Raw genomic sequence first — 16379 nt, 5'->3', positions numbered from 1 at the left:
ACATGCGCTATACCTGCACGTTTCACTCATGTTGAGGGTAAACACAACAGTGAGACACGCTTCTTGCTTCCACTTTAGAGTCAGAAAGTCACTTGCAGTTGTCCACTCGTTATATCGTGGTTTGAATGTCACCCCCTCACTCTATCGTGTTTCTTCAAAAATTAATTCTTAAATTAACAAGTGCCGAATAAATCAATTGGAGGCTAACTTGTTAGCTTGCTAGCATGCTATGCAGCTCTGGCCGTCTCTTGTGTCCCAACAGTCATCCCATAGCCTGTGCAGAAGCAATGTGGTGTAAACAAAGAATAATAGCAGAGTAAAAGTGATGAAAGGGGTGTTACTTCATATCTACATGTCTCTCATAATGGTAAAAAAAAAATAATTCGAAAGTTGTCTATGCTGTAACAAAAAAAATGTTTTGTAGTTAATCGCAATAAACGAGGGATGACTGTACACCTGGCATGTGGATTACTAATTAAAATGACATTGTTGTAAAAAAGAGAGATCAACAGTACTTGACTGGAAGGGTATGATTTAGACCAGGGATGGGCAAACTACAGCCCGGGGGCCAAATCAGGCACGCCAAGCGTTTGAATACGGCCCGCCAGTTGCTTCCAAAGTATTTAATTTAAACTTTTAACATACAGGCTGGCAACATGACTTGCAAGTTGCCAGAGTCAATCTGAGACAACCTTTTGCTTTTCACATGCAGCCATCCATACAACTACCTTACCCACGGTGCCAAACAAACACAAGTTAACAAATATGTGACACACAACTTAACCTGTCTGGGAGGTATAAAAGGAGGAACGTTCACATGCTCTTTAATAGTCAATGTTTCATCATGGTTGTATAGTTCATAGTTCATATTGTATATCACACATTCTTCATTCATGTACATTCCGGGTGTCTTATTCCGTAAAAAAATCTGTAAAATTTGATTTTGTTATTTGATTTTGTCTGATGTTTAGCGTGCTCCTGAGAAAAAGGGACACAAGCACATATAGCAGATTGTATGACACTCTTATATATAAAATAAGACAAATAATTCCAGGTGGACTGTTAGAATTATAAGGTTAAACTAGTGTGCGTGTATGAAATACATGGCCCCCCCCGCCAATTTTGTTAACTCAATGCGGCCCGTGAGTCAAAAAGTGATTTAGACTCAGGGTGCTCACACTTTTTCACTTTTAAAATCCCAAATCTTCTTCCAACGACAAACATAGAAAATATACCGTATATATTTACTGTATTCATAAATACAGGTGTGAGTATTTATGTACGTTTTACATGTACTGTACACACTCTTTTCCAGCGTGCAAGTTACAAGACAACATGATCTATCTCTGACCGCAAAAAGTTAGGGATATGCACAACTGTTATATTAGGGAACAGCAAGTTGTGCGTTGAGTGTGTTCAGTATTGAACATGTTGGACATGTGCATTCAAAATTAGAGAAGCTCAAATTAAGTTCACCTGTGAAGTTTGTTTTGTTATAGATATAGCATCTAACCGCTGAGTTTGTTTATCTGTAATCAGAATAATAAAGATGAAAGTTGCATCTCCGTGTGTGGCCTGAGACGTCTGTTCACCACTTCATCTTTGCTGCGGGGGAGCAACGGTGAATCAGGAGGGGAGCTTAATGTCAGCTGACTGATGTCATATGACATCGTCAAAGTGACATTTATGCAGTCAACGCACACTACCTTCGCGATCAAACGGTAGCTCACGATCGACGTAATGGGCACCCCTGATTTAGACTGTCTGGGTCAGAACATAATTTTCCCACATGACTGTAAATAATATTGGTGGCGCCCCCTATGGGTTGTGCTTCAAATGCTTTGGTGGGCATGCTAGCATGCATGTAATACAGATATCCTATACATTTTTACAGTAATCACCAGACAAATGGTAATGGGAATGGTTTAATTTATTTGAGACGTTAATTTTCCAGTCAGTCTGACTAAAGGAGGTCAAACTTTGGCGTTTAATAGTAGTGCCACCGTGCAGTGCATTTAACACTATCGGTATTTAACAATAATAGCACAGACAACACAGTAAGGGTGCATGTTTTGACAAACTGCCACCCTTGCAAGTAGATGTAAAGGCAGCAGTGTGAAGTGCTATATGACTCACACTGTTCTGGTCACAGTTGAAGCAAAGCACCTCGCAGAATGTTGATATTCTAGTTTTGGATTCCACATGATCAAATGTTTTTGTTTTATAAGAGAACAAAAAATTACCATTGGAATTTTCATTGAGTTTAACAACTCATTTAACCAAAAGCGTGCATTTTCTTTTGCAATACATAGGCCTTTAAAAATAAAAGCTGAAACATGAAAAGTGTTTTGTTTTTGAATTCCAAAACAGAAAACAGATATGATTATTATTTTCACCATTCTGGTTGTATTTGACTGGCTGCTTTTGGCTTTGAAAAATACAGCACGGTGGCCCTGTGGTCAGCATGTTGGCCACACAGTCAGGAGATCGGGAAGATCTGGGTTCGAATCTCCGCTGGGCATCTGTGTGGAGTTTGCATGTTCTGCCCATGCGTGCGTGGGTTTTCTCCGGGTACTCCAGTTTCCTCCCACATTCCAAAAACATGCAGGTTAGGTTAATTGGTGACTCTAAATTGTCCATAGGTATGAATGCGAGTGTGAATGGTTGTTTGTCTATATGTGCCCTGCCATTGGCTGGCCACCAGTCCAGGATCTACCCCGCCTCTCGTCCGAAGTCAGCTGGGATAGGCTCCAGCATAACCGCGACCCTAGTGCATTGTGTATCTATGTACAATACCTATTTCCCCAGGCTTCGCCTCTTGCTTATGTCATAGGACACTTACATAAACATCATACCTTTTTATTTCATTGGACAGTGGAACATATTTGTGTGTGACTGTTAGTGCACATGGTAGAGAAAGAAGTTATGGTGATAAAGGGGATTTTAGATGTTATGCAAGAGCTGAAAGAAGCAGGTCAGAAAGGTGATGACATTGTAAGAGTCGAGAATGATAAGGTAAAACAATAGCCCTTTATCCATCCATCAAGACTATTTTTTTGGGGACCAGTGCAGTAGATAGTAGATACTTATTTATTCATTTATTTGTATTATTTATCTGTATTAATGTTTCTTCTGTTGTTGTTGCTTAACTTATTGGTATTTATGTTTCTTATGTTCTTATTCTTTTTCTTGTGTTTTCTTTCTTTTTTTGGGAGAATGAACAGAATAAGAATTTCATTGCATAGTATAACTGCCTGTTATACTATGCATATGACAATAAAACTCTTGAATCTTGAATATCTTCTAGTTCTAGTCAGCCGTCGAGCAGCAGCAATTTGCAGCAGCTAACGTCTTAAGAGGCTTAAGAGGCCAGGGGTACGCCAATTGTGATGGGGGTACGTTAATAAAAAAAGAAAAATAATGAGCACCTAACACGCACAATTACGAGTGCGCCTAAACGCCTCACGGCACGAAGAGAACGCAGCTGAAAGGAGACAGAGCGGGAAGTCGTTCATTGCTCTGTGTGCATCATTTGAACAAATAAGCAAGTTTGATGATTATTTTGTGAATTAAGAATGTTTAATCTTGAAGATTTCATTTATATCCGTGTTCCAATCCCCGCACGGCGCAGAGGTGGAAAACTGTCACTGTGAGTGGGGAATCTCCTTGAAAATTTGCTTTTATCGTTGGTTGTATGCATTTTTGTACTTCGGATATCGTGATTGTTAAACTTTCCCTGTCAATCTGGTGTTAAATGAATATGCAGACTTAAAACATAGCCATTGTGAGTGGCCAAAAAAAGTGAAGCTCAAATTCAACCCATTCAAACGCAAGGATGCCAACGTCAAACTGGAATTAAAGATATGTAGGATGATTACTTATCTATTTATCAGTGCTCATGTTATCAGGATTGGCTTAAACAGTGTTTTGGATCCCGTGATGCTGAGAGGAGTCAGTCCGTGATAACAAAAAGGTGTTTATTACAAAGAGTCCTCACACAGGAGTAAAAAATAATACACAAAAAGAGCAAAAAGGCAAGGAGTCCAACACAAAAATAACAGGCAAGGCCACGTAAAAAGGAGTACAAAAAACAGTGCTAGAAAAAGTGGTAGCAGGAAAAAAAAACAATATAACTAAAGGCGCTGCTGAAAACCAAGCGAGGTGGGGTAGCTTTAGCACAAATACTAATGAGTCGCTGCTGGAGGAAGCCAGGCAGGACGTAAGAATACTCACAGTACAGGTGGGTAGGCCAGAGAGCTAAACACACGATACGATTACACAGAAGGCATATAGAGACAGGAAGCATGCGAAGAGCAGGGAACAATCTGGCAATGAGCTGTAGCAGACGACCAGCTTAAGAAGGCCGAAGCCCTAACGAGCTTCAGGTGTGCCACGGTGGCTCCGCCTCTGCGGAGAACAGCATGCACTGAAAGACACGGCAGGTGGGCGGTAGCAGGGCAACAACACAGAGCATGACACGTGAAACAAAAATGGTCAAAATATACATTTTTGGAATTGAACCACTGAGCTAGACTAAAGCTTAAATGTACAGTAACATGTACAGTAAACCAATGTGAGGTTTATGGACAAAGCATCATGAGTGGTCTCTACCTCTGCATGCGCTTGAAAATGTTGGTAGCCCTACTCAGCAGAAAGTCATGTGTGTTACACTTGCTGTACTGTGGTTTACAATGAACTCATCAGCACTATTAATGCTGGCTGAGCTCATTATTGCTATTACAACATTGGCTCCGTTCCTTCTGTGTTGTGCAATAAAATGATGAAGAGAAGCCAAATTAGTCGGTAATGTATATGTATGAAGTGCATTATTGTGTGTATTTAAAACCAAACTGTAAAGCACAATGACACAAAATAAAATGCATAAAAATGGCTTGACTATGTCACACTGTTTGTTTTAAAGTATTTAAGCATTTTTTAAAAGAGCATGCTACAATAATTAGGTAGTTCGTTAACAAATGACTAATTATTAAATAAGTAGTCATGAGACAATTAAGTACTCATTACAAACTTGTGATTTAAATTCACGTTCTTTACATTGCATAGCATGTTTGAAATGAATTAAACCATTACCGTTCAGTTTCAATCCAAGACTGTTTTAATTGATTTTGTTTTTTTTTTCCATTATTATAAATGCTCTAATTATAGCTGGGGATTTTATTTACCTAATACCGTTAATTTGAAGCAGACAATAATTGGAGGGTGGCTGTTATTTCCCAACATTGAAAAATAATTATTTACAACAAATGAATTTTTGTCACGCTTCACTGTGACATGCATTGGGTTTTGGGGTCCCTATTATTACTGTTGTCTTGGTTTTCTTGTTATGTGGCCCCTTACTGCTCTTTGTGGTATTTATTTGCAGACTTGGGGCTTCCTTGAGTCGGGCGGAGCTACCAGGCGGGCTCAGATGTTCCCTATCAGCCACCTCTTCTAAATTCCATCAGCTGCGCCAGGAGGGTGCTGGATTATTTTCCTCCATGGACGCCATTCCATGTCCTCCTTGTCTTCCTAGACATTTTGTGGACATATGCTATCTTTATTCTACTCATATTTACCTGCCAAACTCACCCTCCTGCGAGTCCTGTAGCCCGCCTGACTCTCAGACTGTTTTGTGTTCATTTTTGTGCCCTTTGTGCATTTAGTCGTGGTGCTCCTTTTTTATGCACCGTCGCCTTTAGTTCCTGTTCTTCTTGCATTCTGAGACTCATTAAAAGAGATTAATCACACCTGAGCTTGCCTTGTGCTGCATCCTGGGATCCGTCTTCGTTGCCACGAACCAAAGCATGACAGAATAATCCAGCCAGTACCATGGATCCCACGGAACAAGAGCAGCTCCAGTTTGCCCTCAAAGCCCAGGGGCAGATGATTAGTCGCCACGAGCAAACGCTAGAGGACCTCTCCACGCAGGTGCGTGAAATGCACGCTTCGTATGACGGGTTCCTCCATGGCCACATCCGTGGAGGTCCCCCTGCCGCCAGGAAATACCACTCCCTCAGTGAGGTATTTTGTAAAGACAGCGGCATCTTACTACCCCCCCACCGCCCATACAACTGCGCCATTGACCTGTTGCCCGGTGCACCGCTCCCCTCCTCACGGCTGTATTACATTTCCCAACCGGAACAGAAAGCCTTGGAGGAGTCCATCTCCACCTCTCTCGCTACGGGGCACATTCAGCCATCTTCTTCCCCCCTGGCGGCAGGGTGTTTTTTTCATCCAAAAGAAAGACGGATCCTTGTGCCCGTGTAAAGATTTTCAGTCACTCAATACGATCACAGTAAAAAATGAACACCCCCTTCCTCTCCTTGATTCTGCTTTTACACGGCTTCACACTGCAACCATTTTCACGAAGTTGGATTTGCGCAATGCTTGCCACCTTATTCGTATCCGTAAAGTGGACGAATGGAAGACCGCCTTTACTGTAACACGCCGTTGGGGCATTTTGAGTACTGCGGCATGCCTTTTGGTCTCACGAACGCCCCCGCGGTCTTCCAGTGCCTTATCAACTATGTCCTTTGTGGCATGATTGCTCGTTTTGTTTTCGTTTATCTTGACGGCATCCTTATCTTTTCTTCATCCACCAAACAACACCTGCAGCACGTCCATCTTGTCCTCCAGAGACTATTGGAGAACCGGTTGTTTGTGAAGCCTCAGAAGTGCACCTTTCATTCACCTACGGTGTCCTTCCTGGGGTTTATTGTGGAGAAGGGGTAACTTAGACCCGACCCTGCCAAGATCCAGGCGGTGGTCGATTGGGCCACTCCTACATCTAGGAAGCTGTTGCAGAGGTTCCTGGGTTTCGCCAAGTTCTACTGCCGCTTTATTTGGGACTTTAGTAAGGTTGCAGACCCTCTGAACAAGCTTACATCTACTAAGGTTCCATTTGCTTGGTCGCGGGGGCCGATTCAGCCTTCCGGTGTCTCAAGTCCTTTTTCCACTTCTGTACCCGTAATCATCCATCCTAATCCCTCTCTCCCATTTTTTTGTCGAGGTTGATGCATCTGACACTGGGTCGGGGCCATTCTCTCTCAGCGTTCCAGGTCCAACCAGAGGCTGCACCCCTGCGCCTTTTTCTTCAGGCGTCCCTTGCACGCTGAACGCAATTATGATGTTGGCAACGGGGAGCTGTTGGCGGTGGTCCTTTGCCCTGCAGGAGTGGAGGCACTGGTTGGAGGGAGCGACGCACCCGTTTGTCATCTACACGGACCACAGAAACCTTACATACATCTGTTACGCTCAACGCCTCAACCCTTGCCAAGCCCAGTGGGCTCAGTTTTTCACTTGGTTTGACTTCACTCTCACCTATTGACCAGGTCCACTCAATAGCAAACCAGACACGCTCTCCCGGATGTATGCACTACAAGATGAGGACCCTTCCCAGGATACCATCCTTCCCCAGTCCTGCATAGTAGGAGGGGGAGAAGCGAGTGACCGACGCCAGTAAGGACACCCTACTCCCTGCTGGTTGCCACTCGGACCGACTATTCGTTCCTCGGGCCCTGCGTCCGGAAGTCCTGACCTGGGCTCATTGTTACAGGATTGCCTGCCATCCCGGAGCCAGGCGCACTGCCTTCCTGCTATCTCAGCGCTTCTGGTGGCCCTCCTCCCACGCCGACACAAAGAGTTTTGTGGCTGTCTGCGGCATCTGTGTCAGGAACAAAACCTCCAAACAGCCGCCGGCGGGGTTGCTTCAGCCACTCCCCATCCCCTCCTGCCCCTGGTCGCACATTGCATTAGACTTTGTGACTGGTCTTCCCGCCTCTGGGGGGTTCACTACAGTCCTCACTATAGTAGACAGGTTCTCCAAGTATACTCACTTTGTCCCCCTCCGCAGACTTTCTTTGTCCTTGGAGACGGCCAAGCTTCTGGTGTAGCACATGGTTCGGATCCGTGGCATTCCTGTTGATGTGGTGTCGGACAGAGGCCCCCAGTTTGCCTCTGCTACCTGGAAGGCCTTTTGCAAGTCCTTGGGGTCTTCTGTCAGTCTTTCCTCCAGATACCGTCCTCAGTCCAACAACCAGATAAAGCGGGCCAACCAGGACCTGGAGTCAGCCTTAAGGTGCGTGTGCCATCAGCACCCTACGTCCTGGTCTCGCAATCTCCCTTGGGTGGAATACGCCCACAATACTCGTACACAATATTTGTGTGTTCTTCCACGGGCCTCTCGCCTTTTCATGTGGCCAATGCCCTTGGTTTTCTTGTTATCTGGCCCCTTACTGCTCTTTGTGGTATCTATTTGCAGACTTGGGACTTCCTTGAGTCGGGCGGAGCTACCAGGCGGGCGCAGCTGTTCCCTATCAGCCACCTCTTCTTAATTCCGCCAGGTGGGTGCTGGATTATTTTCCTCCGTGGACGCCATTCCATGACCTCCTTGTCTTCCTAGGCATTTTGTGGACATATCGCTATCTTTATGCTACCTGCTAAACTCATCCTCCTATTAGTCCTGTAGCCTGCCTGACTCTCAGGCTGTTTTGTGTTTATTTTGGTGCCCTGAGTATTGCAACTGGCATTTTAAAGAGCATGCAGATGTAAATCAAGCAGCCGTATGCTGCATGATACTTCAAATGCAGCTACTGCCATCTTGTGGAGTTAGTTAAACTACATCAAAAGTTTGCTTACAGCCACAGCTGTTAGTACCAATGTTTTCTAACTTGGTGCCAGTTAGAGACCCCTGCGATTTTTTGCTTTTGTAGACCAAGCAGCAGAATTGAAATGAGGTGTTAATTGGAGAATTGGGACTAGAAGAGCTTACACAACAAATACATACAGTCATGACAGTATGCTTTAGTCATGTACTGTATGAATGTGCAAATATAATGGCAACCAAAAGCAGTTTGTGTGTGTCATCTGTGGATTTTTCTATTCTTGTCGAATCATCTTTGGGTTGACTCACACTCGGATCTTTTCCACTTAGTCATGAGTGTCCTGCCTTATCCAAAACCCAAAGTGTTTTCACTGAGCAACTTTGTATTTTATGCAAAAACACACAAAACCCTTTGTGGAGGTGTGTTGATTCTGCCGCCAGTCACTCAGGCATTTGGGCAGCAAAGTCCATGTTGGATGAATGTAAGATTATAAAGTGTCCCTTTGAGCTCTTGTTTTACTTACATCTCTGATTGGACCACAGTAGTGCGGTGCTGAGCCAGCTCCTTCTTCCCTCAAGGCCTATGATTAGAGCCAAGTCGCTGCTACTAGAAGAAAACACAGCATTGTGTTGTTTCTTATAGCTGTTATCATTTACCACTGTTACTCCATTCTGCCAGAATGTTCAACCTTAAAAGATCCCAGGGACATTTTGTACCATTGACTTTTTTATTTGCAAGACATTTTGGTTGTGTTTTTACAGTAGATTCCTAAAAGCAGCAGAACACAGCTTTCATAAAGAGAATATTTGACTAGCGTTTTTGCTGTAGATCCTTGAGAACAGCAGAGAGCCACTTACAGTCATATTGTAAAAACTAGTGCTTTTGCTGTAGATTCCAAAAAAAAAAGCAGAGCACTACTGTCTCAACGAAGATCTTTCACTTGTTTTTTTGCATTGGTCCTTAAAGGAAAATTGCATTTTTTTTTATTTTAACCATCACCCACAATCCTTGTGTGAGACATCAACACATATGTCTCTCTTTTCTGTGCGTTCTAAAAATATAAACACAGTTAAAAAGACTTAGCTAACAATGCACGGAATGCCACTTATTCTGCCTATAAAGCCAAAGCTAAAACTCCAAACGCTCCATTTACATATAATGCGACATGCATATTAACGAAGCTACAGCAACATTGTTATTATTATTAAAATGGTTACGCTGATCAAACTACGTTACTGATGCACTGATGCACGCCGCCATAACACACCGGCTAGCTACTGACTGGCTAGCGAGTAGCTTCACACACACACTCGCCTGCAGCGCATCAGCGCCACGCTCACAATGCCTCAGACCACTACCAAAAAGTTAAGGCTACATATTCGAGCTGCCGCCACTGCTGCTGTGTTTTCATTTTTGAGTTTGGAAAAGTTAATGCTAGGTTTAAGTGTTCGTTTCTATGTACCTGTTACTGTGAAGGCTGGCGCTAGCCAGTGTGTGTAGATCCCAATGCAGAGAAGACACCATCCGAGAAGTAACAAAAAATGTTTAATACAATAAAGGCAGTCGTCGCAAGAAGGTAAAAGTGAGCAAAAAAAGTCAGAGTCCAACAAGTAAGAAACCAAAAATACTGCCAGCAAAAGGCTGACAGGAAGTTTTAGTAGCGGTCCTGTAGGCGGCATAGGTGTATCCCATTTTGTGCAGTAATGAGCTGTCTCTTTTTATTTGTTTTTATATCTTTAGAAAAATATGTGTTCATGTCTCTCACTTAAGGATTGTGGAAGATGGGCAAAATTCCAAACAAAGTGCAGTTTTCCTTTAAAAACAGCAGAGGTCTCCTGTCATAGATGATCTTTGACTAACATTTCTGAAATATGTCCTTGAAAACAGCAGTGTGTGTTCCTGTAATATAGACACTAGGTTCCCAAAGTGGGGTACGCCAACTGTGATGGGGGAAGCGCAATTAACAATTAGCGCCTAAGACTGAACGCCTGAGGGTGCGAGGAGAACGGAGCAGAAAGGAGACAGAGCGTGATGTCGTCCATTGCTCTGTGTGCATCATATGAACAAATAAGCAATTTTGATGATTATTTTGTGCATTAAGTGTGCATTAAGAGTGTTTATATTCCAATCCCCGCACAAAGCAGAGGTGAAAATCTGTCACTGCGAGTGGGGAATCTTTATCGTTGGTTGTATGCACGTCGGATATCATGATTGTTCAACTTTCCCTGTCAATTTGGTATTAAATTAGTATGTAGACTTTAAACCACAGCCGTTGTGAGTGAGCAAAAAAAGTGAAGCTCAATTTCAAGCCATTCTAACGCAGGGATGCCAAAACTGGAATAAAAGATATGTAGGATGATTACTTATCTATTTATCACGCAAAATCATGTGTTCATGTGAGTCAAAAAATGATCAAAATGTGACCATGCAAAATATACATTTTTCTATCAAATTAATTAACCAATTAATTATGTTCAGTATTAATAATAAAGTTAATTAAGATAAAAAGGTTAATGTTTTTTAAGTGTGCAGGAGTAGGGGTCACATGGCTTCAGGTCAAATGTCTGAAGGGGTAGGTGACCGTAAAAACTTTGGGAACCACTGATATAGAGGATCTTTGACTACTGTCTTTGCAGTACGTTCTTAGCACAGCAGAGTGCTCAAGTCACATAAAAAAAAAAGAAGTGTTTTTGCAGTACACATCCTTTAAAAAGAGAGGGATACTCCTGTTATAAAGAGGATTTTTGACCCATGTTTTTGTAGTAGGTCCTTGGAAAAAACAAACATGTTGTTACTCTCGCTTTGTTTTTTTTTATTTTAAAAACATACTGGCTTTTAAAGGGTTATAATCCCTAAAACATAAGGTATATTTCAGGCTGGAGTAGTTTCAAAAAGTTGACTTGTTCATAGTGGAAAATAATAGTATATCATTTTTTACAGCAGATTTTGGGAGGACGGCATTTTTGTCATGGCAATTCAGTGAGTGATTTTTAGGAACCTCTTAAGGGTTAAACAACATCATCCTGCAGCTATACTTAGGAAGTCAAACATAAAGGGGAAGGGGGGTGAGAAAGAGCAAGCAAGGATGTGTAGACCGAAGGGGGTTTAAAGGGGGGCAAATCTGGAACCAATAAACTTGGGAAGCCTCCACGGCGACGTCATTGAGGTTTGATTTGGTTTGGCTCTACCAGACACCTTCTCCCTTTGATCACACTACTCCATAGTTTAGGATTCCTGCAGTGCTCCACACCAATCAGTGAATCACATGGGCGGACCGACGAGCTTTCCGAAATCCCCTCCCAGATTCAAGTTTCTGTTGGATCACACACAAGCTGGAGGACGACCAATGTGGTGTGACGCTGGAGAGAGATCACTGGCTGGCTGACTGTAGATGAAGGATCAGTCTTTGAATTGGATAGCTCGAGGACCAGAAAAAGACTAGACAGAACGAGACGAGACAGAACAGGTAGAAAGTCAGCCCTAACTTGGCAGAGAAGTATGAGAGAGGAGCAGCAGACTAGCGGTGATCATCCAGTAGGAGAGGAGAACACAGGAAAACCACCTTCTAATGCCTGCCCAGTCCTTGTGGCAACACCTGGACTCAGCAGACGGAAACGGAACACCGGAAAACCTCCGGCGGACGACTCCACCACTCCATCAATCGACTCTGTAGACGACGTGTACGTCTACGCTCCCAAAAAAATCAAAAGCAGCCCTCAGCATCAGCTTTCTTCCTCAGGACCGTCCCTTTCTCCAGTTCCAGGTCCGAGTCCTGGCGATTTTACGTCTCTCGAGGACCCCCATGGCCAAAGAGTGATTGCCAACATCCGCGAACGGCAGAGGACGCAATCCCTGAACGAAGCCTTTGCATCCTTGAGGAAAATTATCCCCACGCTCCCATCGGACAAGCTCAGCAAGATCCAGACCTTGAAGCTGGCGTCACGCTACATTGACTTCCTGTACCAGGTCCTACAGAGTGACGAGATGGATTCCAAGCTGAGCGGGTGTAACTACCTGGCCCACGATAGGCTGAGTTACGCCTTCTCCGTCTGGAGGATGGAGGGCACCTGGTCCACCATGTCTGCTGGACATTAGCATTTTGTCTTTGATGGTGGACAAAATCACGTGGGGTCACATTTAAAATGGACTCACACATCTCAGGTTACATCATTGGCCCACTGGTGAGGCAGAGACTCTTGATGAGAAACTTTTGGACTGGATCTGCTTGTGAACCTTAGAATAGTTCATTGTTGTTAAGTCCCCTATTGGTCTCGAAGGGCTTTTTTTCGTTTTTGCCACTGCAGGAAGGACTGATGTCTTCCGTTTGGAGCTATTGACTTCTTTGGCTACCGAAGTTTGACCCTTAGTTCCACCTTCAGCATCACCTTGAGCACCGTAACAATCACCATCATCAACGTAGGTATGCATTCTTGTGTTGTCTTAACTACTGGAAAATAGAGGATCTTTTCTTAGTGTTTTTGCCGTGAAATCCTAAAAACAGCAGAGCTCTCCCGTCATCCAGAGAATCTTTGACTCATGTTTTTGCAGTAGGTCCTTAAAAACAGCAGCATTTTGTTGTCATATAGAGGATCTTGGCTAGTGTTTTTGCAGTAAATTCTTAAAAAAGCAGAGCTCTCCTGTCATCTAGAGGATGTTTGACTAACATTTTTGCAGTAGGTCCTTAAAAACCATCCATCATCAGGAAAATATTTGACTTGTGTTTTTGCAATGGGTCTTTACAAGGAGCTTTTGATGGGGAATACTAAAAACATGAGAGCACTGCTGTTATGCAAAGGATGCTTGACACACGTTTTTGCAATAGATCCTTAAAAACAGCAGAGTGCTCTTGTCTTCCAGCAAATATACTGTTATTGCAGTAGAACCCAAAAACAGCGGCGCACTACTGACACAAATAGAGGATTTTCAACTATTGCTTTTGCATTAAAATCTTAAAGAAAAACTGCACTTTTTGGGGGATTTTTGCCCATCATCCACAATACTTACATGAGGCACGAACACACATATCTTTCAAAAAATTGCTAAAAAGAAGCAGCTAAAAATGCACGTAATGAGAAACACTTATTCCGCCTATAAAGCCTCCTGAAAAAACCTCCAAAAAGTGCCAAAAACGCTCCATTTACATATAATGAGAAATGCATATCATGCATTGTTATTATTAATTTTCCATTAAAAACAGCAGACGACGCCCGGCACATTGCAAAAACTAGCGTTATTAGACTCTTGAAAACATCAGAATGCTCCTGCCATACAGAGATGGGTGACCAGTGTTTTTGCAGTAGGTCAGCAGAGCGCTCATGTCATATAAAATAAAAAAAACAGGAAATGAAAACAAGAATGGTCATGAGAAAAAAGCTATGAATCATAGACCACGCCATCAAAGGAGAACGCTGATGTGGGGCGGTGGGCCCTGACTGAACATTGAGGGCGTGGGGGGTGTGAGGGGCTCTCCCATAAAGCACTGGGAGTGATGGAGGAGGTGAAAGCTGATTTATGCAGCACACATGCATAAGTGTGCCCCCCTACTGCCCACCTCACAAACACACCCACTCATACACACTAATGATGAGTTTGATTCAACTTTTTCCTTGAGAAGTCATGCAAAAATGTATAAAAGCTACAAAAAGCACATTTTTGTTGCATAGACATGGAATCGGTGGCCCGCCAATAACAACTTTGGAGGTAGGTTCAGAGTCGTAACAGAGGTGGGACACTGCCTGTGTGAAAGGGGATTGCAGGGACACGATCCAGCAGTTTTCCACACTCAGGTGTTAGCATCAGAGCTGTATTGGAAAATCCAGCATATATTCACCTGTGCCTTTCATACAGAACTTAGCTTTCTTCTTTTCCCCTTCACACAGCTGCCATCCCGCCTTTGCTACGGCTTGGATACCTCCTTCAAAGCGCAAAACTTGCTTTGCTGTCCCATTCTGTGTTGGTGCTTTTCACACTGAACAGGACGGGGGGAAAGCCTGCTGTGAAAGGAGCTTTGTGTGAAATGGGTATTCCACAATGCCAGGACACGGGTGTAAAGTTGGACACTTTTAGAGGCCCTGTTGCGCTGAAGGCTCTTGTCGCTGTTTTATAGTATTGTATTTGATGTGTCATACCAGACGCTGGTGCTGTCATGCTCTAATGATCTGACTGCAGAATGCTGTATTGCTGTGTGAAGGCGCATGGTGGTTTAGAACACAACACATGTAGTCCAGAGACTATTCTGTCAACACAACCTAACATCGTGAGGAGTGTCAAATTTCAACACGCCATTGTGGAATACCTTTTTCACATAGTTCCCTTTCATACGGCCTGCAAAAGCTAGTGTTTCCCCGTCCTGTTCTGTGTGACAAGCAGCGACAAAGAATGGAGTGACAAAGGACAGCAACAATTTCTTTCAACGCAAAAGGGTGGAAGATGTGAGTGTCAGGTGTTAAACTGTTCTTGCTGTCTGCCTTATCCTTCCACACAGGTGCTGTCCCACCTCTGTTGCTACCTCCAAGGCCCAGAAATTGCTGAATCAACTTTGTCCCTTCATTCATTGTTGCTTTTCACACTTACCTTCAACACATGAAAAAAGGCATAATATAGGTATAAATATAAGTTTAAAGAGAGCTTGTGTGAAAGGGGCTCTAGTTCGCTGTCCAAGTGAAAATTTGAAGATTTTCCTGCTTTAAAACTCATCCCACACTTTGTCAATATGTGCCGCTTATCACTGTTTTACTTAGGGAAATGCAACTTTACTGCAGTGTTCCCAGTATTAAATGTCTTTCTCTTTCTTTCCAGCTGCTCACAAAAAAAGGACTGCGGTGTTGTCGTCTGCGCTATACCGCCATTTTGACCATTCTAGTCATGTGGACTTTGGGAAAGGGAACTGTGGAGAATATTACTGATAAGATGGAAGTGGACCAAAGAAGCGGGGAATATTCATGTTAAGCAATGTATGGGGCAAATGTGTCTATAGAGACAAATATCATTCTATCCCAATCTGGCCTTATAAATAAAGTTCAGTTGAAACTCTGTCTCCACTGTCTTGTTAAAATGCACCACCCTTACACGGCCTTTATTTAATGAGGTCTGCACGCCTTCCTTTGCCTGGTCAGAGAGGAACACTTACACATCCAAGAAGAACATTGTAGAATGTGCAATTAAAAGGCGCTATGGGGTATTTTATAGCCTGCTTGGAACCTTTTTGAGGTGTTTTTCATTGTTTTGGCTCAGAATACAGTCATTAAAAAGTGTGTGTGTGTGGGGGGGGAAGAAAATGCTGCTACATGGACATTAAAATTAGATTGTAAGCATGCTACTAATTATGTCTTATGTAGAACATTTAAACAGTGTTCACCATTGGAAGTGTTTTAATTGTCATGGATTTACACAATATTTATTAATAATTGACAGACAATGTTGAAAGTCAAATGTAAACTGTCATAAAAGAAAGTGAACTGCTGCTGATAGTGAAATGTGAAAAACCATAAATAATACAAAAAGACTGCAGGCTTAAATGATTATTACCCAAGTGTAAAAAGAAGTTAATCTCTAAGTGCATTTATACTTAAGTCATGTAACTTACTGTGTTTATTCTTCTTCTCTTGGTGTTCTTTTGGGAAAAAAGTGTTACTGCTTCGATGTTCACTGAAGTGGTTTCTTGAGGGACAACATATTTTTTTTTTGCTGTAACGTCAGTACAATGGTATTTTGAACACCACTTTAGAGGCGTATTTCTGCCGAAAATGTTAGTCCATTTATGACATTTCTCTATGA

At 42.9% G+C, this 16379-nt stretch overlaps 1 protein-coding gene across 5 annotated transcripts; it reads left to right on the top strand.

The window, feature by feature from the left end:
• The first annotated feature begins 3502 nt into the window (after positions 1-3502).
• Positions 3503-15582, top strand: LOC129194169 (twist-related protein 2-like). 5 transcript variants are annotated; one of them, XR_008573705.1, is made up of 6 exons: positions 3503-3649; positions 5384-5928; positions 7853-8077; positions 8261-8342; positions 12908-13023; positions 15402-15582. XR_008573705.1 is itself a non-coding variant. In XM_054799196.1 (2 exons), the coding sequence occupies exon 1, from the start codon at positions 12102-12104 to the stop codon at positions 12696-12698; it is 597 nt and encodes a 198-aa protein (XP_054655171.1). In that variant the 5' UTR covers positions 11833-12101; the 3' UTR covers positions 12699-13019; positions 15402-15582. The 5 variants fall into 5 exon arrangements, 2 of the variants coding, with proteins under 2 accessions (XP_054655171.1, XP_054655164.1); XR_008573704.1 differs by having other exon boundaries at positions 5384-8077; XR_008573706.1 differs by lacking the exon at positions 12908-13023 and having other exon boundaries at positions 5384-8077.
• Positions 15583-16379: the final 797 nt, after the last annotated feature.

Source organism: Dunckerocampus dactyliophorus, chromosome 1 (assembly GCF_027744805.1).
Source record: "Dunckerocampus dactyliophorus isolate RoL2022-P2 chromosome 1, RoL_Ddac_1.1, whole genome shotgun sequence".
NCBI lineage: Eukaryota > Metazoa > Chordata > Actinopteri > Syngnathiformes > Syngnathidae > Dunckerocampus > Dunckerocampus dactyliophorus.
The sequence above is the reverse complement of the archived record's forward strand: the minus strand, read 5'-3'. Positions and strand labels throughout refer to the sequence as shown.

Bases quoted from the DNA above. Each gene is read 5' to 3' on its own strand.
- LOC129194169 (XM_054799196.1), top strand. From the start codon at position 12,102: ATGAGAGAGGAGCAGCAGACTAGCGGTGATCATCCAGTAGGAGAGGAG.